General features: G+C 37.0%; 1 protein-coding gene across 8 annotated transcripts in view; it reads left to right on the top strand.

Annotated features, from left to right (window-relative positions):
* LOC137641352 (protein GOLM2-like) overlaps nucleotides 1-22019 on the top strand; it is a 756580-nt gene extending 734561 nt beyond the window's left edge. For 7 of the 8 annotated variants that reach the window (XM_068373821.1, XM_068373825.1, XM_068373823.1 and 4 more), the window contains one exon: nucleotides 20577-22019. In XM_068373821.1, coding sequence (XP_068229922.1) covers nucleotides 20577-20884 — 308 coding nt within the window. In that variant the 3' untranslated portion in view covers nucleotides 20885-22019. The remainder of the gene's footprint in view (nucleotides 1-20576) is intronic. The other variant, XM_068373822.1, reaches the window with a different exon arrangement.
* The last annotated feature ends 4017 nt before the right edge of the window (nucleotides 22020-26036 follow it).

Below are 26036 nucleotides of genomic sequence, written 5' to 3'. Positions count from 1 at the left end.
TTCATGCAGTAGTCAACTTTGTTGGATCCATTTGGGTGAAGGGGGGGACTTCTATTCTGGTTCTCTCTTACTGATCACTCTTCATTGCTACTTACATGAATTCAGCCAGCCACAGGGAGTTTATAGCAGCTGCTAAATTCACACACTCCAGATTATGGTTCCAATCCTCAAGTGGTTGAATTGATACTGAATGCTGACCTGGAACAGTAGGTTTGGTGTGTACGTTTTTAGAAATATGTCCATAGTCGGCAGCTGTTTCAGCTGATGGAAGTTTCATTGTATGTAGGATGAGTGAGGTCATCAGTGTGCCTGGAGGTGTGACACAAGCTATTCCACCCATGCTATGGAATGTATTATGACTAGTGATGGTTGCTGTATTAAAATCAGCATTGTCGAACACAAATTGTGTGAAAACTTCTAGATTATATGAAAACAATGAATGTTCAAGTCGCTGTACAGTATACAGCAAAACTCGTGGTACCTGAATTCAGTGATTTTCGTTCGAAAGTCACTAAGTGACAACTCGTACATTCTTCACATTTCTAATGAGACCAATTTCCTGGAACGAAACATTTTGAAACTTCGCTCTATATGAGATACAGTTCATTTGGCAGGATTTTTGAGACTTAATGCCATATATTTTTAACAAAATATCAGCTACTTCATTATGGAAACATTAATCCAATAATCTTTAATTATGATAAAAATGTAAAAAAAAAACGAAGACTTGATGAGTCTGACTTTTTAGCCATCATAGTAATATATTTGATGTAAAGAGTGTATCGGATGTGTAGTTGTGGGCAGAGTCTAACGAGACATCAACTAGCACAGTGGCAGTGTTGTGACAGTCGCGATGACACACTCACAGTCACTAAGGGCTCGGCCATACCAAGCGCGATGAGCATCACGTAGCGGCATGACTTGGGCAAAATGTTGGGTGGCCACACCGGAACCGCCATACCTCTCTTGCCTCCTCACTCCCAGCTTTCGTAGATAGCGTTCTTGTAAACATGATGGTGTTTGAGTAGGAAATTACTTCCGATTGAAAATCTTTATTCGAATCTGAACAATAAATTATACAAGAGTCTGGATTCACGATTTTAATAATCAGAGAAGGGAAAATAAGTTAATTTTAAAATTAATGTCGCTAGTCTCATTTGTACGACGACAGATTTAATGAATATCTGCGTATTTCACAAATCTTTTGATTCTTTGATGGCAACATCCTTCCTGGATTCAGGCTCAAAAAACAAACATCGAACTATAGACAACCTCAATCTCTTACCAGTTATTATAATTGCTTCAAATATGATAAAGTTCACGAAAAGTCATTGTCACTTTCATTCCAGAATTAACTATCATTTGCATGAGATATATTGTTTAAATGTACATACGATTCTTTTTACATTTGAAATTTCTCTACATCTTATATATATATATATATATATATATATATATATATATATATATATATATATATATATATATATATATATATATTTATAACTAAATGGTGATTAAATAGGTTGCAAAGCACAAAAAGGTGTAGGCCTACCCACTATTTTATTATCATCCATTTGCAGTTAATTGCCATAACTTCCATATATTGAATTTATTTTTGCTCTCCGAAACACCTCCCAATAAATTGTTGACTAGTTATGGCTGGAAACGAACAACTGAACACATACCCCTTCAGGAACTGATGAAAAATGGTGTAATCTTGGTGAAGATGCTCGGAACCGCTGCGATTTATTAAAACATGAAACATAATCTGGAAGCAGCTGCAGCGTTTGGATGCTTCTCGCGCCTCCTATCTGGTCACCTACATAAGATACCTTAGATGTCCATTTGCCGTGGGAACCTCTTCCTGCTAACCGTGCCACTAGTAGCGCTTGGTGTGGCCGAGCCTAAGTACGTCTACTCGCCTAGTCATCTGTCACACATGATTAGAGTTAGGCAACCGCTACTGGAAGTAATTACTTCTTGATGAGTGGTATTTCATCAGATTTTCGAAAATAAAGACGAGAAATGGACGAAACAACTGTGTAAATATGGCAAAAACAATGCAATGAAGGAGAAAGGTTGAAAAGCCGTCCTCGGAGATGGGACACCCCGCTACACAACCACAAATGGAAACGAAGTATTAAGTAATTTTTGTAACCAAGAATTTATTTTCATGATCATTTTCTGTTGTCAATAGTAGACATGTCATCATAAGCCAAGGCTTATCATTTTGGAGTCTATGATTGAGGAAAATATTTGTAATAGATTGGTTGACATTATTTCCAAAAGGAATAAAAAACGTAGACTTGCTTACTAAATATTAATTATTTATATATATATATATATATATATATATATATATATATATATATATATATATATATATATATATATATATATGAACATATATCACAAGCACACGTGATTTCAATCAATGTAAATATCACCCACGAAAGGCATTTAATACCGAATTCTATCTTGGGAATATATATCCACTTGGAATTCATTTTATGGTAACAGCTTCTGGCCGGGTGGAGATTCGAACCCCAACCTCTGGGCCGGAAACCATGCCAGCACGACTCTACCGATTGAGCTATCAAGAGAGATAAAAGTTTATAGCAAGTCCCTGTACATATTCCCGTCGAATTCAGGAATGTGTTCATAGACTTTGAAATAAGCCCATCTCCACCATGATACTGAATCGTGAGTTTGCTACACGAGGTCATTTTAAATGAACATATATCACAAGCACACGTGATTTCAATCAATGTAAATATTGCCCACGAAAGGCATTTAATACCGAATTCTATCTTGGGAATATATATCCACTTGGAATTCATTTTATGATAACAGCTTCTGGCCGGGTGGAGATTCGAACCCTAACCTGTGGGCCGGAAACCATGCTAGCACGACTCTACCAACTGAGCTATCAAGAAAGATAAAAGTTTATGACAAGTCCCCGTACATATTCCTGTCGAATTCAGGAATCTGTTCGTAGACTTTGAAATAAACCCATCTCCACTATGATAGCTGAACCGTGAGTTTGCTACACGTGGTCATTTTAAATGAACATATATCACAAGCACACGTGATTTCAATCAATGTAAATATCACCATAAATTGAATTCCAAGTGGATATATATTCCCAAGATGGAATTCGGGATTAAATGCCTTTCGTGGGTGATATATATATATATATATATATATATATATATATATATATATATATATATATATATATATATATATATATATGTGTGTGTGTGTATATATATATATATATATATATATATATATATATATATATATATATATATATATAAATAAATATATATGACCCGTGCAGACGAATAATGAGACGTCAGCATATGGGTTTTCTTCATTTTTACAAAAGGTTCGTTCGTATGTACACTATACACAACTGCCCTCTCAAGAACGATGGATGCTGCTGGCTGTAGTGGATTTGAGAATTATTTTTTCAATCCATGAAACACTGGCTCCCGTGTCAATCAGAGTTCGGATGGATTTATCTTGCAGGTCGATCTTAACTGCTAACATTCCCAGATGGCCATTACGAGATATGGGGCATGGGCTAATGACCTCAGCCGCCTTGCCGATGCCCCCTGGTCCTCTTCCTAATGCTGCGGGGGTGAGGTCGGGGTTACCGGTGGATGTCTCGGTGCCTGCTCTGTCACGCCTGTCGTCACTGCTTCCTCAGTTACTGCTTGTGATGTCAAGGGGGGGGGGCATCGAACTCCCTCGTGTCCCCCTTCCTCTGTTCCCTTATCCTCGGACGTTGGGGGGGCATCGAACTTCCTTGTGTCCCCCTTCCTCTGTTCCCTTATCCTCGGATGTTGGGCGGGGGGAGGTGTGCGTGTGCCCCAGCCCGCCCGCCCGCCATGGCCGTTTTTTGCTGGGCACTCTTGAGGTAAATGACCATAGGTCTGACAAGTGTAACAGAGGAGTGATCCTTGGGTGGGGCACTCCACTCATCGGTGCCCCTCTCCCCCACAGTGGCAACATCTGAAGACTCTGCTAATCTGCTGACTGCATTCCCCCTTACCTTTCTTCGGGGTTGGACTTCCTCGTATGGCTGCCAACTTCTCGGAATCGGCCCAGTTATTTTCAATCCTTTTTTCTTCTGGCAAACTGTCTAAAATGTTTTTTATCTCACTCACTACGTCTGCTAACGAGCATTTGCCATCGACCAAATAACCACATAAATACGGGTTTACTAATCTGCGAATATGTTTACGGGCAATTGCCTTTTTATCACCGTCTGGGAGATTGGCACTCTGGATAGCAAACGAATCGCAATCCCGAAAAATGCGAGTTGCAAAACTAAGAGTGGATTCACCTTCCCGTATTTTGGGTTTGTAATTTTCTTTTAGGTCTCCCTTTCTCGCATCAGGCAAGGCATACTTCTCAATTAAACGTTGTTTTATTTCAGCATAACTTCTTAAACTTTCTTGTGGGCAACACATTTCCTCCATTGCCGGAGCATCTTTCAGCAATCTAATTATTTGAATTGCTTTTTCTCTTTCTAACCGCATATGTAGCTACTTCAAATTCTCTCAAAAACACTTCAATTGATTGAAAACCTTCTTTAGGCAATTGATCATGGAAAGGCCTAACACTTGCCTGGAGTTCTGGCAACTTTTGAACTACGATTTGTGTATCTTCACTTGGCTGTTCATGTGTACTTTCACTTGTGTGCGTTTGAACTTCGTCCATGTACGCCGGATATGCTGTGGCTGCAAGATGCTCCTGTTCTCATTCCACCAACAGTCGGTTTATTAACTGTTGCAAGTTATCTAACTTATTTTCCAATTCTTGCGTTCTAATTTCCTGTCTATATTCTTCATCGGGAACGCTATATCCCACTACTCCTTCGTACTCATCTCCTGCAACAGCAGTGTCTGCTTTGTTAGTGCTTGTGTATTTTGGCATCTTGAACTTTTATTTCACCGGCTCAAAGAACAACTTCACTCACAGCATACACAAACAGACGTATTTTTTACACCTGACACCAATATAACCCATGCAGACGAATAATGAGACGTCGGCATATGGGTTTTCTTCATTTATTACAAAAGGTTCGTAAGTACACTATACACAACTGCCCTCTCAGGTGAGGGACTTGTCAACTTGAGTGTTCACCAGCAACTAACTCCCTTTGTTACAAAATGCAATCATTGCAAAACATGCTGACACATAGGTTTTTATGGAATAGTCATGAACATTGAGTTCATATACCTTGATATATAAACACACATATATACATGAATTAGGATATATATATATATATATATATATATATATATATATATATATATATATATATATATATATATATATATATATATATATATATATATATATATATATATATATATATATATATTTTGCTTAAGCATATTATTCTAATTGTTTTAATGGAATTGGCGTGTTTTATTTTTCACATGAGCCATGTATTTTAAAGAATTATGCGTATCTATTTGATTACATTATAGTGGTCTACCATAAACTTAACCTATAACCTTTGTATTATCAGTCTTAATCATTATCTATTACTTGGTTTTTTAATGCGTTTTATAATAAGTTTCATCTCTTCACATTTACTTAGGATATCGTTAGACCAAACTTGTGAAGGTTAAATGGCTCAGTTTGCCTCATAGGCGAATTGAACTTTGTGCTTCTGATTATATAATTCTTATTAAGCCTATAGGCTTAGGAAAAATATAAAGAGCTATATTATTATTATTATTATTATTATTATTATTATTATTATTCGAGATACGTAATTATAGAATCTGCACATCATAGCTGTGAGTGAATGTCTGACCTGATTATAGACTTCCGTTTGTGAAGTAAAATTAAATAATACAGAAGTAGAATTAATTACATTTCTAATATCGAAGATAACTCACCACCTAGCTTATTTACATTTTTATTTAACATTATTTCCTCACTCTATCTCTGAGGAAACCCCTCGTGAGACTAAGACCTATATAGGTACCATTGACTATAACGTAAGCTACTGGTAAGGCGTGTAATAATTTATTGCAAGTTTCAAAACCACGACCCTAACAAACTTTTGCTTTATAGATAAGACGACATAAGAAAAATTAAATAATAACATTGAATTTATATACCATACTCATAAATATAGGGCAAAACTTGATTTTTCCTTTTTGACGCCCTTTTTCCCACTTTCCTTCTATTTAGACAGACAGTTCCACGAATAGTCTCGCGGAGTCGTGCTGCATTAACGTATTTAATTTTTTTTTCTGAAATATTATTCTAGCATGAATTTTTTTTTTTATTTCCAACGTTCTAATATTTTTCATTAATAAGACTCTACATAACAATGGACCAACGTTGTATCATACATACACATGTTGACAAAGTGAAATATATGTTTCAATACTAAGTGGTAACTTAAGAACAACGCTCGTCTGATGCAAAAATAAATTAAAAAACGTATCATATTGTACCTCTATAATTATCAGCAAACCCCAAACTGCTCATAATGTTAATTAGTTTCCGAGAAGCTTATTTACGGTTTATATGCATTGCAACTGCAAGCAGCACTGGTTAAATGAAGGATCTGGGTCTACAAGATGAAATAATGGCATATGCAATGGCTGTATATCTTCTGTTTGTAACATCATCACTTCTGCCTTTCTAATCTAATAATCTGTGTAAGGCTTCGGCCACACCGCACGCGATGAGCGTCGAGGTAGAGGCATGACTTGGACGGCAGGCCAGTGACAAAATGTTGCGTGGTCACACCGGTACCGCCACACCACTCTTGCCTCCTTAGGGCTGATTCATACCTGACACTCACACTCACACTCATGTGCACGCAATTGATCCCGCTCAAATATTCTTTAATGATAAACAGGCAGAGTATTCAAACCATCCAGTCAAATCATATTTGCTCAACTCCAGTCACGGTCACAGTCAAGCTCACGATCAAAGCAAAATATATTTTGAACGTGCTCAAACTTGAGCGAGAGCAAGATCGAGAGCTTGAGTGTAAGGTAAGTTGTGAAAACACTTTTCAGTCGCGGTCAGCTCTTTGTGTGGGCAGGACGTGAATGAAAGTTGTTCTTTCATTTAAACATTGCAGGGATGAGTCAACAAAGCAAAAAACAATGGGACAATTCAGAGGGTAGGTAAACAGGTGAATAAAGAATACAAACAAATTATGTTATATTTATTTTACGGCTAGGAATACATAACACATGTTTTATTTAAAGGTAGGAAACTATAGAGAGAATACAGAATATTAATTAAATTGAATTTTCCTTACTATTACATATCGTATTGTGATAATAAATAAAGAACAAAAATAAATGCGTGTAACTTTACTTAGGTTGTTTGAATGATAACACTAAAAAAAATCCAGAAACTAATTATAACTCTTTTTTTTTTTCATGACAGATGAAATGCTCATCGAAATTGTCAAATCAAAACCTGAATTGTATGACCTGGCTTCACCCCTCTACAGAAATGTTAATGTTAAAAGAAAAAAAATTGGTGTCTTCCTTCATTATATCTGATCCAATTTTGGACAAAATATACTCGAATGTCCCTTTTGGCATGCGGAAATAATTAAAGAATTTTTCTTCGTCATCTATAAGATGGGGATATTAAGTGTTATATTCTCCTTCACTCTTCACTAGCATAGGATGCACCCAAAATCTCCTCCTTTTTCTCTCTCCCTCTTCCTCATCCAGCGCTATGGCTATACCCGCTAATTCTAGAGCTGAAAAATCACACATGGTTCACCAATGCCACCACAAAACAAACCAAGCTCAGGAGAGCTTGAGCGGCATATGTGAACACACCAGTAAAATGAGCTGAGTGAGAGCTTGACCGTGACTTGGGCGTGAGCGTGAGTGTCAGGTGTGAATCAGCCCTTACTCAGCAGTCGAAGATAACCTCTCAGGGCCGGATTAAGCTGGTGGGAGGCCCCCTTTCCAACTCCCATTGCATACACCACAAACTATAGTCTAATTAATCTAATGGCCAAAATAGAGCAATACTAATTAGGTTGGCTTTATTTAGGAAATACCACAATGGGACTATTCTTCCGATAATGAATATGCTTAAATTCAAAATAAAATACAATGGGACTATTCTTCGAATTATGAATACGCATAAATTCAAAATAAAATACAATGGGACTATTCTTTCGAGTATCAATATGCATAAATTCAAAATTAAATACAATGGAACTATTCTTTCAATTATCAATATGCATAACTTCAAAACAAAATAAGCATAAGTTGTTCTTACTGTACTTTTTTTTTTACACATACAATTACAGTTATTCATATGAATATAATAATGTAACTATCACATAACATAATAGCTCATTCTTTCATATGGAGTTACATGTAAAGTCAGCATTACTTTCTTGACACTTTTCTTAATTTTTTCATTGCAAATTCACTGATGATCTCGTTGGAGTCCAGTTCACACAAGATGTCTGACTCGAGGTTCATCATAGTCAGATATACCAGACGTTTCTGTGTCATAGATGTCCATAACCTGTTTTCAGTTAACTTTAGCTTGAGAAAGAGCGCTCCCCACTGCAGATTGTCACCATTAGGACAAGGTATATTCGTATAGCTATCTTTATGTTTGGAAAAGTGTCCTGCACACCCCTGTCCAATACAAGTCTATACAGGAAAAGCTCAGTGCTGATATCTGTTGGCTCCTCATCTGTGAATATATTAGCAAATGTGACAAACTGGCACAGTTCCTCCTTAAATGTTATATCGAAATCATCTGGATATGATCTGATGAGTTGCTCTGCTGAGTTGCAAAGTTCATCTGAAGAAAGCCTTTGCAGGTGTTTAAAAAACTAAATTTACTTGATATCTGTTCGTATGCTTCCAGACGTTGACTGAGAGAAGATATAAACTGATCAATGATAGGCAAGAAAGTTTGTTTTCTGTATTTTTCAGAAAGGCTGATTTGCACTTCTGCATGCCCATAATCCAGTGGGTTAAGATGCACATTGCGGCGCTTCTGCCAAGATTCTATAGCCTTATAAGCTGGTCCAGACTGAGACAGCTGTTCACCTTCTTTTTCATAAGTGTGTAAGGAGTCACTCTTTGATGCAATATATTTCTTCAAGCTAGTCAGTGATGCCACAGCAGTGTTTAGATTAAGTTTTGCATGTTGTAGAGTTTTATTAGTTGCAAGTGTTCTTTGCAGAAAATCATTCCAGAAGGTGGTGTAAATTCCTGTTTTAAGCTGATTCATCTGTCTTAATAGTCCTTCTGCTTCACAGCGTACACACCTTTTTTCTTCAATGTCATCAACAATATCTTTAAGTACCTCCTTAATCTGCTCATAATTATGCTTAAGAGCTCTAGTTGCATCAGCTCTGCAGGACCAGTGCATTGTTGTGACACGTTTGAGGGTCAATGATGAATCACTTTTTTTAAGCCTCATCCAGAAATTGATAGCATTTGGGTTGAAATTGTAAAGAAGACAAACAGCTTTCTAAGAAAGTCAAAGAAATGTACAGCACTTGAACAGCATTCTACAGCATGTTTACCAACCAGGTTAAGAGAATGTACTGTACAAGGAATCCAGGGTTCAAGATTGTTCTCTCTCACTTTAGCTAGAAGACCATTGTACCTACCACTCATTGCTGATGCATCGTCATAGCTTTGTCCACGGCAGTTTCCAAGGGCCAGGTCATGTGTGTTTAAAAATTCCATCAAAGCATTGAACATACCTTCAGCATCATGCCCCTTGTTTGCCATAAAGGTTACAAAGCGTTCCACAGGGCTATCTTTCTCCATGTACCTCACGACAAGGGTCAGTTGATCAACATGGGCTGCATCAGGTGTAGAGTCCAAAGAGATTGAGTAGTATTTTGACTTCTTAACTATGGAAATAATTTTTCTGAGGAGTTGTTCACCCATTATGCTGATAATCTCTTCCAATATTGTAGATAACATAGTTTGTGTGACGCTTTCCACGATTAGCTTCAGTTTTTATATACTGAGCAAGAAAGTCATCATACTGGGCAATAAGTTCAAGAATTCTTAGAAAGTTTCCATTTCTAGGTAAACCAACCAACTCGTTGTCTCCTCGAAATGCTAAGCCCCGCTCAGCAATGATGTGAATAACACTAATTGCTCGTTTCGACACCGATCTCCAATACTGTTCAAGGTGTTCAACCTGTTGTGTCAGTTCTATATCCACACGTCCAATTGCTTTTAGCCTCTTATTGAAAGGCACTGTAGCCTTTATATGTCCTGCTGACTGCTCATGATTTCTTAGACGTTCGTGTGAATGTTTCCAATCACAGAATCCAGTGGGTGAGAGCAGAGAAGACTAAGATTTTTCTGTTTCTAAGCTCATCAGTCTGCACGTAAAACAGTAAACACATCCCTGTGAGGGAGAGAAGCATAACCAGTTTCTTATTATGGCTTCCCCATTAGGATTTTGACAGCGGAAAAGCCAAAGTGTACACATTCTTGGAGTACCATCCTTTCTAGTTTGCTGCTTCGAATGTGTTGAGAACAATCTTTCATCACAGTGCTTAACTGTTGATACTCATCTTTTCAGCCAGTATTCACGCATCTGCTCCAAAATAATGGATGGCCAAAGTCCAATGCCATTGCCCTCTGGTGGGCCCTCAACTTCAGCTTCTAAAAGAGGTGTGTCGCTATCAGCCTCCATTTCTTTATCTTCTCCAGATGGATCCATTACTATTTCTGCCTTTTCCTTGTCAGGATCAGTGGCTTGGTTAACCATTTCTGCAGCTTGATCAGGTTCTGTAAGCTCATTACTCTTTCCTGACATTTGTCTTGGTGGATGTTGAACAGTGAAGAACTGGTCCAATTTTTTAATCTTTCCCATTTCTTATTCTGATTATGTTATTGCTTCCTTTGCTATACATCTTTTTGAAGCCCCAGACTCCCAATTTCTTTTGCGGTGCCTATGTCTGTCTCCTCGATTGTCCATGGCTCTATATGTTAGTAAATCGTAATCTGAAAATACATGAAATGACCACACTCACCGAAAAATTTAAAATTTAACCAAATTACCAAAAAACTTTCAAAAATTCCAGTAATATATTGATTACCTATTGCTTATATCAGTAATAATAATAAAGGAAAAGAAAACTTTCATAATTTCTCAACATTTTCGTTTGCGTCTCTCCTCTAATCTTTCCTTCAAGTTCCTTGCCCCTTATGACTTCCTGTTTAGTAATAGGTTTGGAATGCCCGATTAAACTAAAATGTGACTAAATAGTGAATGACTGTAAAAAGATGTAAGAAGAAAAAATAAAATACGAAAAGGAACACGCACTCTGTGAACACACACTAGCCTCCCACCTCAATAATTGGTACATCAATACGCAACAAAAAAATGCACAGTCATGCAATCCAAAACACTGAATATACTCTAGAGTCTCTAGAGTCTAGACCATGGATTTTCCCCTTGCTTTACATAAATATGAACCAAAACGAACGTTTTTGGGGATGGAAAACTATTTTACCAATTTGATTCATCACAATACAGCATATTACGGTACTCAGTATTATCACCAACGAACGCCTGGCTTATTCATGAACATAGGGTACTATTGGTAAGAGTCCTAGAATTACATTAAATGCGTCAACAACAAAACTCACGCCAAAACTCAGCCGTGATGGATTACAGTACGCTCAAAGTGCCACTAACATCTAGGGTTGCCAGATGGTCATTACGGTTTATTGCATATCTCTCTCTCTCTCTCTCTCTCTCTCTCTCTCTCTCTCTCTCTCTCTCTCTCTCTCTCTCTCTCTCTCAAGTCTGGAAATGTGGATAAAATTCTTGCTGAATTCAAAGAAAATCTGGAAATTGCATTAAAGGGTCTGGAAATCTTGATAAAACTCCAAATATCTGGAAAATCCAAATTTTTCTGGCAATCTGGCAATACTGCACAGCTGGACCAATTTTCTCTTCTTGTCGCAAGAGAAAATGGACCAAATTGCATGGTAACAAAAGAAAGGAAAACCTGCAGGCACTTGATACTCGTTTAGTTATGACTACGATACTAATCTGCTTAAATCAAGATTTATTGTTTATATTGGTGGAAGGCCCCCTCTTGGTGGGTCGCCCGGGGCCCTGGCCCCCTGCCCCTTGATCCGGCCCTGAAACCTCTCGCAAACATGACACGATGGTGTTTGAATAGGAAAGTACTACTGATTGAAAATCTTTGTTTTAAACTGAACAATAGATTTTACAAGAGTTTGGATTCATGATTTTGAAAAACAGGGAAGGGAAAATAAGTTGATTTCACTATTAATATTGTCAGTCTCGTTTGTACGACGACAAATTTTATGAATATCTGCGTATGGCACAAGTCTTTTCATTCTTTATTGGCAACAGCCTTCTTAAATTCAGGCTCAAAAAACTAACGTTGAGCTATAGACAACCTCAACCTCAATCTCTCTCTTACCAGCCATTATAATTGCTTCAAATATGATAAAGTTCACGAAGAATTGTTGTCCCTTTTATTCCAGAATTAGCTAGTATTTGCATAAGATATACAGTATTGTTTAAAGATGCATACGATTTTCTTTTACTTTTGAAATTTCTCTACTTCATCTTTTAGATTTTTTGTGGTTACATTATATATATATATGTATGTATATATATACATATATATATATATATATATATATATATATATATATATATATATATATATATATATATATATATATATATATATGTGTGTGTGTGTGTGTGTGTGTGTGTGTGTGTGTGTAAATATCACCCACGAAAGGCACTTAATACCGAATTCGGTATTAGATGCCTTTCGTGGGTGATATTTACATTGATTAAAATTACCTGTGCTTGTGATATATGTTCATATATATATATATATATATATATATATATATATATATATATATATATATATATATATATATATATATATATATATATATATATATATATATATATATATATATATGTATATATATATATATATATATATATATATATATATATATATATATATATATATGAAATTAAATGGTGATTTAATAGGTTGCAAAGCACAAAAAGACGTAGGCCTACAAACTATTTTATTACCATCCATTTGTAATTGATTGTCATATCTTCCATTTATTTAACTTATTTTTGCTTTCCGAAATTCCTCCTCAATAAATTTTTGATTAGCCATGGCTTGAAACGAATAACTGAACGCGTACCCCTCCAGAAACTGATGAAAAGTGGTGTAATCTTGGGTGAAGACGGTTGAAACCACCGCGGTTTTTTAAAACAGGAAACGTAGCTTGACGGCTGCTGCAGCGGTTGGTGACTTTTCACGCCTCTAATGTTGACACCCGTATACGACAACTCACGTTTCAATTTGCCGCCGAACTTCTTCCCTCTAACTTCGCCGCCAGTGTGGCCGAACCCTAAGCAGCGTTTAAGTAAACAGGGTATCAGGGTACTTCCACACTCCATTCCTTTCATTGTAGGTTATTCATCTAAAGGGTACCTGACACTTGCACGCATTCGTGGCAGGCACTGGCACGCATTGATGCGCGAACTCGCGTGAACGAGCCGTGAAAATTTCGTAAACAGTGCGGGAACTCGCGTGCCAGAGCGTACCAATGCGTGCCATGCGGGACCAAAACTTTGAAATGTTTAAAGTTTGTGGCACGCATTGGCACGCACTAAATGGCCGTGAAATAGTCGTGAACGATGTGCCAACTGGAGTGAACTGGAGTGAACAGTGCGGGAACTGGGGTGCCAGAGCGTACCAATGCGTGCCATGCTTCCCCTTCCACGCATCGTGCACGCCAGTTCACGCATCGTTCACTCCAGTTCCCGCACTGTTCACTCCAGTTCACGCCAGTTCCCGCATCGCAGCCTTCCCACTGACATTGTCACGCATTGTACTCCCGCATTGTCTCGCACTGTTCACGCTAGTTCGCGCATTGTTCACTCCAGTTCCCGCATCGTTCACTCCAGTTCACGCCAGTTCCCGCATCGTTCACTCCAGTTCACGCCAGTTCCCGCCGGTTCACGCTAGTGCCCGCCTACTCACGCTAGTGCCCTCCTACTCCGCCAGTGGAGTTCTCGTGGGATTATCAGGGAGTGGAGCTCTCGTGTGATTAAGGGGATTAGGGGGTATATAAATTGAGGTCCATTCCAGAGTTCACCAGCGAGGAGACAACATGCCTAAACTGAAGCAGCCAAAGGGAAGGGGGAGGAAAATGGACGTGATAGAGGAGACTGCAGATCGAGATTCTCCTCATTCATCATTTTCAAGTCTGGATATGGTCATCCCGGAGACACAGCAGGATACAAGCTAGAGCCAGGTATCCAGTGATGACGATTTAAAGAAGAAGCGTGTTCGGGTGTCTAAGAAGGACATCCCTGACTATCAGTGGACGGAAGAGACGGAGACTACGTTGGCCGACCTTATCAAGGAGAACCCCATGCTCTTTGACAAGAAACACAAGGAGTGGGTAAACAAGGTGTTGAAGGACAGCAGGTGGGCATATATAGGAAGCCAGCTGGAACCTCCTGCCACTGCTGCCCAGTGCAAAAAACGCTACGAAAACTTGAGGACGAGGGTTGGCAAAATTATGAAGAAGGAGAAGAAGAGTGGAGCTGGCCAGGCCCAAAGGAGTGGCCGTGATGACTTCCTCATGGACACTTGGTCGTTCCTCATACAGCACATCGTCCGGGGAGAGACAGTCGCCAGTGAGGAGTTTCGTGGCTCCGAAGGAGGTGCCACGACAGCCAGCGAAGTCGACGATGACGTGAGGTCGACGGGGTCTCACAGCCAGGCATCTACCACCACCAGGAAGGACAAGGGGAAGGGGTCCTGCCGAACACTTGACACCTCTCACAGTGACACCTATGTGTCGGAGAAGGATTTCAGCAATATATTGAGGAATGTGAGTATTAATTTTTTTTGACATATGCTATCTGTTGCATTAAAATGCTGTACTAAATTGTTACAATGTTTGTTATATATATACATATATATAATATATAATATATTTTTATAATATTTTTTATGTTTCAGCTTGTGTCGAAAGCTGATTCGTCAACCCCAACGTTTATGGGCCAGCACAAGATTGTGCACGATTTTGCGTGCCTGCTGGAAGGCTACATGCGTGCCATCCCAGTACACCGATGGCACGAATTCCAAATAGAGTGCCTCAATCTCACACAACGTTACAGGGACGAGACTCAGGTCTTCCAGCAGGCACAGCAACAATCCTCAGTGACCTGGGCAGGCCCACAGCAACAGCAACCTTTACAGCCCCCTGTGCATCAGCAACCCCCTCAGCAACAGTCACCTTGGCAGCCCCCTCAGCAGCAGTCAACTTGGCAGCCCCCTCACCAGCAGTCACCTTGGCAACCCCCTCACCAGCAGTCACCTTGGCAACCCCCTCACCAGCAGCAACCTTGGCAGTCCCCTCAACCAGGACCCTCGCATGCACAGCCAGAGCAGCAGCAGCAGCATCGTCCAGCCAGTCATAACTGGGTGCTGCAGTCAAGCCCTTCTTCCTTGCCCCGTACCACGGACTGGCACCCAGGGATGCCAACTCCACTGTCATCCACCCCTGTCCAGGTGACCTCGCCATCAGTGCCAGTGTCGTCACCCACCCTTGTCCAGGCTCCTTCACCAGCACCTTCATTAACGTCGCTGTCGGCGGCATTCAAAAGTCCATTGACCTTCCCTGTCCTGACCCCAGGGACCATCGACAGCAACCTTGATGAAGCCATGACACCCTCACCCCTCTACTCGTCCAAGGAGCTTGATACCCCACCAGTCAAGGACAAGGAAATTTAAATAGTGTAAAATATTTGTACATAATTGAAGTGTGATACTTGTATATATATGTTGTTTTAATGTAAATAAAATATTTATATATTTCCAAACACTTTTCGTCTATTTCCTTAAAATACAAAGAAAGAAACAGTAAAGTAAAAAATAATAAAAGTGAAGAAAAATAAACCCCCCAAAAATTTATATTTGCTGTCTTAATGTGGAAAAAAAAATGATATCTTATTTCAAACTATTTTTATCTTTATAATGAAGAGAAACAAAAAGGAAACGAAAAAAATAATGAAATGAAAGAAAAATAAACCTAATATGTTTTTATATTTGCTGTCTTAATGTGAAAAAATATTGGAAAGTTGAATATTATCTTTACTATGTATAAATGTAAGCTCTTGTCATTTTGAATGAAATCAAAAGTGATATTAACGTAAACAAGAGCTGTTGCCTACCGGAGGCATCCAGGATGCTATCGCTCGCTCTTATGGGTCATTTAGTTTGCTAGAGCGACGTTCCCAGTTTGTTTTGCTTTAATAATTTAGCTATTTAGCTCCGCATAAAATGCTTATATTGTTAGCTCGGGGATTTCGACACGATCGAGGTAACGATCCTGCCTTTGTCGACGTATTGTCGCTATAGGCAAATTTTTTTAAGTTTGCTGTTTTCATGTAAAAATGAAATGATGTCTTATTTCATGCACACACTTATTTTCATCTATTACCAATCAAGATGCACATTTTTGTTTTAAATAAAAATGAAATGAACAATAAACCCTAGAAATTTTTAACTTTGTTGTTTTCAGGTAAAAATGAAATTTGTTTTCAGGTAAAAATGAAATTATGTCTTATTTCATGCACACACTTATTTTCATCTATTGCCAATCAAGATGCACATTTTTTGTTTTAAATAAAAATGAAATGAAAAATAAACCCTAGAAATTTTTAAGTTTGCTGTTTTCATGTAAAAATGAAATGATGTCTTAATTCATGCACACACTTATTTTCATCTATTACCAATCAAGATGCACATTTTTTGTTTTAAGTAAAAATGAAATGAAAAATAAACCCAAGAAATTTTTAAGTTTGCTGTTTGAATGTAAAAATAAAATGCTTTCTTAATAGTTGTACATATTTTATGTCTGCTATTTATATGTAAATCAAATGCTTTCTTATAGAAACTAAAATAAAGGGCCACAAAAAATACAAACGAAAAATATACGTTTCTTTTATTTACAAAATGGAACAACTATACAGCTCATGGAGGTACTACAATTTTTTCTTGCCAAGGGACAGCACCAGCAGGGGACATGTAGTAATGTGAAAGGTAGTCTCGCTGATCCTTTGCATCCTTCTGGATATGATGGCCGGGTAGAGTCATCAGCCCCTGCAGGTTTTGCTCATTCCTCCATGCACCAGGGATCAGAGCATGTGTGTCCGGATCTTCGTAGTCCACTTCTGACAAAGCACCTGGGTATTTGATGAGGACGAGGTTGTGCAGGACACAGGCACACATGGTGATCAGGTTGATGGTGCTGGGCTTCTGCTGCATCGTCGTCAAGAAGCAACGGAACCTTTGACTTAAAATTCCAAAGGCATTCTCAATGACACGTCGGGCACGAGACAACCTGTAGCTATATATGCGTTCTCGTAGGACTTGTGACCGATGGGAGAATGGTTTCATCATCCAGGTTTGTAGAGCAAAGGCGTCATCTCCAACGAAGTGATAGGGCACTGGGTGGTCATCATTAGGGAGTGGTTCTGGTTGAGGCACTCCAGCTCTGTTGTCTTCTACAGCATCATGCAGAGAACAGTTGCTCCATGTTCCTCCATCCGACGCACCACCCTCTGCCCCAACATCCACATAGAGGAACCTGTAGGAAGCATCTGCGACTGCCATCAGTACAATGCTGTGGAAGCCCTTGTAGTTGTAGTAGTAAGAGCCAGCATTGAGTGGCTTCTTTATGGCAATGTGCTTTCCGTCCACAGCCCCCAGACAGTTGTGGTAATTCCATCTGGAGCTGAATCTGGCAGCAACTTCCTTCCAGGCCTCTTCAGTTTTGGGGCAACGCAGCACTTCGTCCTTGTAGGCAGCGATGATGGCTTTACACACCTCTTGTATTAACTTGCTGATGGTACTTGCTTCAACCCTGAAGCTGTACTGTAGACTTTGATAGTAATTTCCAGTGGCTAAAAAGTGGAGGGTGACAGCAAGCTTGAGTCCAACTTGAAGCGGTTCCCTCATGAAGGTGGACTGCTTCAGGAGGTGCGGGGTTAACTTCTCAACCATCTCTTGAAACAGGTCAGGTGTGATTCTGAGGTAATTTTTGTAGCTCTTTGGATCTTCCTTGTGGAGTTCAGTCAATAGTCTGTCGTGGTGTCCAAACGAGTGCCTTCTGGTTAACCATTCCCTGACCCACACTTTCCTTTGTATCTTTCTTCGAGGTAGGGTTGGCTTTTGTTTCTCTTTTTCTTTTGCCAGCCTTTTCTGATGCACTCCAACAAATGCTACAGCAGCTGCCAGGTATAGGTATCTTCTCCTCAATGCAATGGTGTCTCTGACAGTAAGCATGTTGTCTCGTCTGAAGCCAATCCAAGAATGTCCTCGGGTTGGAGAAGCCCCATTTTTATATGGAGTGGCCAATTCGTGAACTGGCGTGAACGATGCGGAAACGATGCGGAATGATGAGTGAACTCGCGTGAACGTGTCTTGAACGATGCGCGAACTACGCGTGCCAATTCGTGCCATCGCGTGAACGTCGCGTGAACGATGCGCGAACTGGAGTGAACTGGTCGTGAACAGTGCGCGAAAAACACCAGTGCGTGCCAAAAAGTGGCACGCACTGGCGCGCATCAATGCGTGCCAGTGCGTGGCAAAAATGCGCGCAAGTGTCAGGCAGGCTTAAGTCATACACTCTCGGCCGGATATCCTCAAGAATGATTGAAGCAGCTATATCGATAATTAATTCCTCCTCTGGGATTGCATCATTTCCTTTATCTGCATGCCATCTTTCACAAAGAATCTTGTGAGCTGAGCTACGGAAACTGACAATGTTGGACTTACCAGTAATAATTATTATTATGATACTATCTTCATACTGTTCCATTAAACTCTTCTTCAGATGCTTTACAGAATAGCCATCCTGTCCATCAAGGAATATCTCAATATACTCAAGTAGCTCAGAGACTTGTTTATTGATATTTATCACTCTCATCGATGTATTCACAAACCTTCCTGAATGCTTCATCCCGAGTTCTGTCAGCTGGTCTTCCACTACTTTCTGCCTTTACTGTTCAATGCTTAAAGAACAACTGTGCACAGCTACGGTGGTATTTTGCTTCAGCTTCCACCAAGTCAAAAGCATATCGCACACGAAGAGCTACAGTACTACCCCATTCATCTTGCCTTTTATCTGCAGGTCTTAATATTGTGTCCTGAGACTCAATTGTTTCTACATTACTAAATGATTTTCTACGTTTTGATTCACACTTACTGTTCAAGGTTATACTTTCTGATCAAAATATACAGTCTTGCTTAATGCTAAGTGTATCATGGGCAGATTGGAGACTAGAATTTTCATCATCATTGATCACATCTCCATCTGACTTCCTTTTCAAAGGTGCTATTGTTGTATTTTATCATATATATTATTTGTAACAGCTGATATGCACTTTGAAAGGGGAAGTGTGCTGAAAAGTCTCTTCCAGTCCACCTTTTATCTTACAACTTGCGGCTACTAGTGTTTTACAACATGTTTCACCCACCGCTGCCACTTCAGTTTTACCGAGCGCTTCATTACTCAATATGCATGCATCCATGATTTGAAAAGAAAAGCAAAAATTTTGTAAAAGGATAAAATATTCAATCTTGTATGCATAATAAAATAGCTTGATATATGAGTAATAATAGCTTATGAAAAACCAATACATATTTATTTACAGTATATGCAATTTCACAGGGTAGGAAGCTTGGAAGTCCAAGATGGCTACAAGTCACTATTCTGATAACACTGTAAATGGCAGAAACGGATTCATTGGCCTCCAGAACACCATTCTAGGCACTTTATATATTGTTGTATGTGTAAAACTATTGTATGACGCCATCTTGTAATTTGAAGAGAGCACAAAGCTTCGTGACTTTTAATATGTTGTTAGGATAGCCTTGGCCATCAATCCTAAAAAATTCAGCTTGATACCAATTTGTTCCAGGTTTGGCCCTATTTAAGGTTAATACTAAAGGACTATTGTGTATTCTGGCATTGTATTTCAATAAGATAGATTTTTGCTATTTGATGGCATGGGCGTCAAAAGATGAAGTATGTATTTCAAGTTGACAAGTAAAACATTCTAGGCACAGGTTAGTAATACGGATGTCAGAAAACGGGTTGGGGTGTAAATGTAGCCTACAGTACCCACATAAGTTGTTTGATTGTATATCTATTTCTGAGAGCTCTAATAGTTGGTTGTGTTGTCTTATTAGAAGTCTTGAATGCTACTTTGTTAAAGATAACTGTGTTTATAATATTGATATTAATTCGGTCGCATTTAGCCATACAGTTATCGAACTTCTGCTATGAATATTTGTGAGATTTTAATCATAAGCTAATTACTGTGCAGTACGTATGTAAAAAGTTAATATTCAGGAAGTTGAAAATAACAATTATTATATACTGTTGTGTCTTATGCATATAAGATTTTTACTCAAATCAATACTTTACCTCCTTATTTTGCAGATAATTTAGATGCAGCAATTGATGAAGAAGAGAAGATTGTTGAGGATATGATGGATGACCAAGATGAAGAAGGCAATGAAATTAAACAAAATCATGAAGTTAATGACATAGATAATATTCATGAAGAAAGAAAAGAAATGCTGAAAAATGAAAATGTTGGAGCTCTTGAGGTTCCTCAACCATTCCAAGCTGATAGCTTTAATCATCAAGAAATGAATGTTGATGATGTTGGTAATCAAGGAAATTATTATGATACAAATCTTGAAAATAAGATAAGGAATTTTGGAAGACCTCCAGACCTCCACTAGCACTTGAGTGTTGATTATATTTATTTGGATAGTTTCTAGTGAGATCACAGTTTTGTGTCATTAATATTCAGTATATTTAGTTCATGACAAAGTGTTGGTTTTATAAACAAATGAGAAATTTTACTGAGGATTACCAGCTATGTAATTTTTAAGGAAATGGTTAACCTAAAACATGCAGAAACACATACAAAATTGTTTGAGATTCAGTTGGCTTTCATGTTTGTAACTTTTGCAGAAATAAATATTTAGTTGTGTTTTCTGATATAGTTCAGTGAAATGGATAGCAAAAGGAAAGTGGATTTTGCTACGTAAAATATTTATTTTTAACGAGTGAATAGCCTAATTGTAGACAATACTAAATCTGAATATGTTCCAGTTGCACAAGTGTGGCATTACCTTTTCAGCAAGACTGTTGTACATATATTGAACAAAGAAATATATATATTCTGTATAAGCTTTGAATAAGGTCTTGTATGTGGTGTAATATTTAGTAAAGTAAAAGCAGCTATACTGGTATATCATATTAGTACTGTTTTGTATTTGTAGCACCAACACTGTATATATACAGTTGTTGAACTTTATATAGTGTGCCATTTTGTGTGAATTCTTACAGTACATTGTTTGAGATTGCAAGAGGATTAGGTAGTTTTTTATCTTGGGCCTTTTTGTGATTGTTGAGAGTGATGTCGAGACACGGGGATTTGTAGTTTTAATTTGAACTATTGGTTGATATATTGATAGGAATTAACTTATTATTTGTAGTGTGTAATATTCTTACTTTTAATCCTACATCATTATCAAGATGTAATCTACATTATTCAAGCAGTAGTGATCTTATCCAAAAGATGAAGATAGTGTATGTAAAGCTGCCTTTAAACATTTTAGGAGATAATATAACAAGTTTTGTAATCCATATTGCAAGTTTTGATTTTTAATGATGTGCTAGTTAGATCAAGTATATCCTTTTTCTTGTTAAAGTTTCTGCAAGCTTATTTTTACATTCATTCCTCTCAGATGATACTTCCAAGTCTACAGAAGTAACTTAATCTTTTAGAATAAGGTGAATGCAAAAGTTACAGATGAAAATTTATTTCAGATATTGTAACTCCTAAATATAGTGTCAATGTGTAGTGAATGGGTAAATGAACATTATAACACATGCTACCTGATCATGGGCTTAGTAGTTTGGTATGTGTTAGAGTACCTATATAAACAAGAGTAGCGCCATACGAGTTACCGTACACTGGGTTGATGGGCGCCATTTTGTTTCCGGGTGGCAGGCTACCAGTCAACCAGTTTGCCAGTGGCCGAGAAGACGGATGATTATGTCCACACTCTTTCTTTCCGTTTTACATATAATTACTATCGTTTCCAGAGGCCGTGTAATAGTGTTTTTTTTAAATAACTTCTAAAATAACTGATGGATTTGCATGATATCAAAGCAGGGAGCGCTTCATGCAATGGCCTAATTTTGGGAAATACTGTGCAATGCCAATTACGTTTCATTAACTTTTTTACTTAAGAAAATGAGGCTAAAGCCAGTCTTAGCCACCCACACATTCGCAAAAGTGATGCCGTCCCTCAGTGACGTTGTTATAACGTTTCTTCCCCTGTACCTCCCATCCCCCGAATTGTTAAACGCCTGTTTAACTCCATAGATAATTGTCATATGACCTACCCCAAGCAATACGAAATTCTTTGTCAGTAAAAGTTCAGTATACCTGGTAATGTGATTCGTGACTTTAGACTTTACCTAAACACAAGACCAACCTTTTATATCTTACCCACTCACTTACATTGAAGATCAAGAATGAGATTTATGACAGGACACGAAAGAAGCCATGCTAACCCTACACTTCGCACTTCAAGCGAGTGTTGGTAAAGCAATAGAAATATATTTTTGTTTAGGTTAAGCTGTAGGACTCATTCTTCCATACAACACAGGTTACTCGATACATCAATTGCCAGGAAGAAAATGACAGAGAGCATTGTTTGATATAGTTTATCATATCAATTTCACCAGAGAGAGTAGCTTGAATTCCTTAGAAGGTAGACTTCTAAAAGATGTTTCATATAAGGGCAATAACATCGGCCATTTGATAAATTTTGAAGTCATATATATATATATATATATATATATATATATATATATATATATATATATATATATATATATAAAATATATATATATATATATATATATATATATATATATATATTATATGTGTGTGTGTTCATACATACATAAGATTTATTATATTTCAACCTATAGTTTTATATATTTATTTACGTTATAAGTACCAGTACCTATTTTTGTTACTTAAAAGATATGTGACAAATATCATTGCGACTTTGTCACTGGAATTATACCAGACTTCGATTAATGATCCAATCAACCTTACTTTGAGAAATCCATTGACATTGTCTACATGCCAAGCTGATATACTCGTATCAAAGTATTCATTTTCTTTGCGTTTCCAAAATAATGTTATCACCAATTGCTGGAAACCATAGATTTATGAGGAATGAAAAAAAAAAAAAAAAAAAAAACAAGAAATGGACACATACATTTTACTCATCATCACTCTCAAGGAAAAAAATTGTTTTCTATTTCTACCAATGTTTTTATTTTATTTTTTTATTTCATTTTATTTTTTAGTCGCAAATCTAAAATTTGTTGGAGTCCGAGTAGAATATCTCTCAGTGCGATTCCACACCCCTGTTTTAAACCTCTTCTATTATGTTTGATAATTTGTGTTAACCATCTAATCATTATCTACCTCCATAAAACATTTTATTGCTCTTCCGGCTCATTTTATATGTGCAGTACACAGTCTTTCCTAACAGGAATTTACTCGGTAGCCTAATAACAATGGGAATGAAGGAAAGAAGGCAAGAAGGAAGGAGGGGGGGGAGTACTAGGATAGCCATAGGTGTAAACACCGAAGGAGGGTTGGGGGAACCTCTGCGTCACAGTTACGTGATTAAGTAACACTTCTTCGAAACGCTCTGAAGGAAGGGAAGAAGTTCCTCTTTTTTCTAAGAGTGAACGGGTTAATTAAGCACATCTGTCAATTCATTGTACTACCAAAAATTAGGTCACTGTTTGAAACATTCATTGCTGTAGTTTCATGGAAATTCATAAGCCGGTTTGTTAGATATTTGGGAAAAACACTATTACACGGCCTCTGGAAACGATAGTAGTGACGTGATAGTACACACTGCCGTGCTGTTCTACATATGACTGTACCAATAGACCTGGAAAAAGCATCTAAGATCTAGGTTTCCAAGTAATCTTGCATCTCTTTCAATGTTATTAGGAATACGTTCCTTCAGATCCCCCCCCCCTCTCTCTCTCTCTCTCTCTCTCTCTCTCTCTCTCTCTCTCTCTCTCTCTCTCTCTCTCTCTCTCTCTCTCTCTCTCTCAAAGCCTGTTTGCACCTCTTTCTATTATACTATATTTATTACGAATATTTTTCCAGCGTTTAAAACAAATGGAAACCATATGTCCCCTCATATAATTATTATTTTTCATATATCATAATTTATGTCACACGTTCACTAAAATATCTTATCTTCACTTCTATATCACATTATATCAGCGCATCATATTTCAATACTATCCATAAGTTCCACAACTATATCTTACTTTTGCTACATGTATTACGTATTATGTCATATCTTTACAATTTATCACATTTTAATTATATATTATATTTTCAATAATTTATACGAATGCAATTCATTAATATTTTATTTTCAATACCTACATCATGCTCAAATGTATGAATATTAATTATCTTCAATGCTGTATTATATCCTTACTATTAATTCTATTCATTAGTTTTCATTATTCACTACTAAATAATATTTTAACAATCACAATTCTATATGTATCATATACTGATATCTTCTTTAAGAAATATGGATTTGCAACTGAAGATATTCAAAATTAATGCATGTAAATATGTTAGTAATGATATAAAGATTGGCAGATAATGATGTATGAACTCACCAATGTTTTTCATTATAAATATATATATATATATATATATATATATATATATATATATATATATATATATATATATATATATATATATATATATATATATATGTACTGTATATATATATATATATATATATATATATATATATATATATATATATATATGTGTGTGTGTGTGTATATATATATCTCTATATATATGTATATATATATATATATATATATGTGTGTGTGTGTGTGTGTGTGTGTGTATATAATATAAATGTTTATATATATATATATATATATATATATATATATATATATATATATATATATATACATAAAATGTATATGCATATAATATGTATATAATTACATAAAATATATATAATATATGTATATAATATATAAATATATATATATATATATATATATATATATATATATATATATATATATATATATATATATATATATAACAAGTATATCTTATAACAAAGCATATTTATAGTGAATACCACAAAATGCTATTGCTTTGTTGAATTTTGCAATATGCATGATCCAACCTGACATACTCCTCGCTAGATCTATTAAGGATGCCTAGCTGAACTGGAGACGTCCTACGTTTAGAGAGGTTATGGTGAAAAAACAATTTTAGAATTGCGTTCCACCTTAGTTTTCGTTTTTCATTAACCATTTTATTTTCAAAGTGATATTTTTCAAAGTGCTCCTGTGAAGCCAAGAATTTTGGAAACCAATACTACGCTAAAAATGAAATGTCATACTCGACCCCTAATATGTTATTAAGATACTTGAGACGAGTGACAAAGAAATAATAAAGATACAGCCATGTCCCCATGATAATGTAGTAGGTCTAATTTTGCTTCCAATAGCATATAGACTGGGAAAAAAAACTATACAGTGTAGAAGGTAGGCTATAATGACATGAAGAGTAATGGTCTCAATTTATTATCTCTTAGGTTCTTCAATTAGAAGGGTAACTGCAGTTCTATAAAAAGCTGGACTAATCATTCTACAATAATTCTATAATAACACATCTTATAAGCTTTAATTTGTAGATATATTGAATCTTTTACTCCAATAGTATTATTTGCATTATTATACTTTGTTCAGTATTATGAGAGAGAGAGAGTGTGCGTA

The sequence above is a fragment of the Palaemon carinicauda genome, chromosome 5 (genome assembly GCF_036898095.1).
Source record: "Palaemon carinicauda isolate YSFRI2023 chromosome 5, ASM3689809v2, whole genome shotgun sequence".
NCBI classification, from domain to species: domain Eukaryota; kingdom Metazoa; phylum Arthropoda; class Malacostraca; order Decapoda; family Palaemonidae; genus Palaemon; species Palaemon carinicauda.
The sequence above is the reverse complement of the archived record's forward strand: the minus strand, read 5'-3'. Positions and strand labels throughout refer to the sequence as shown.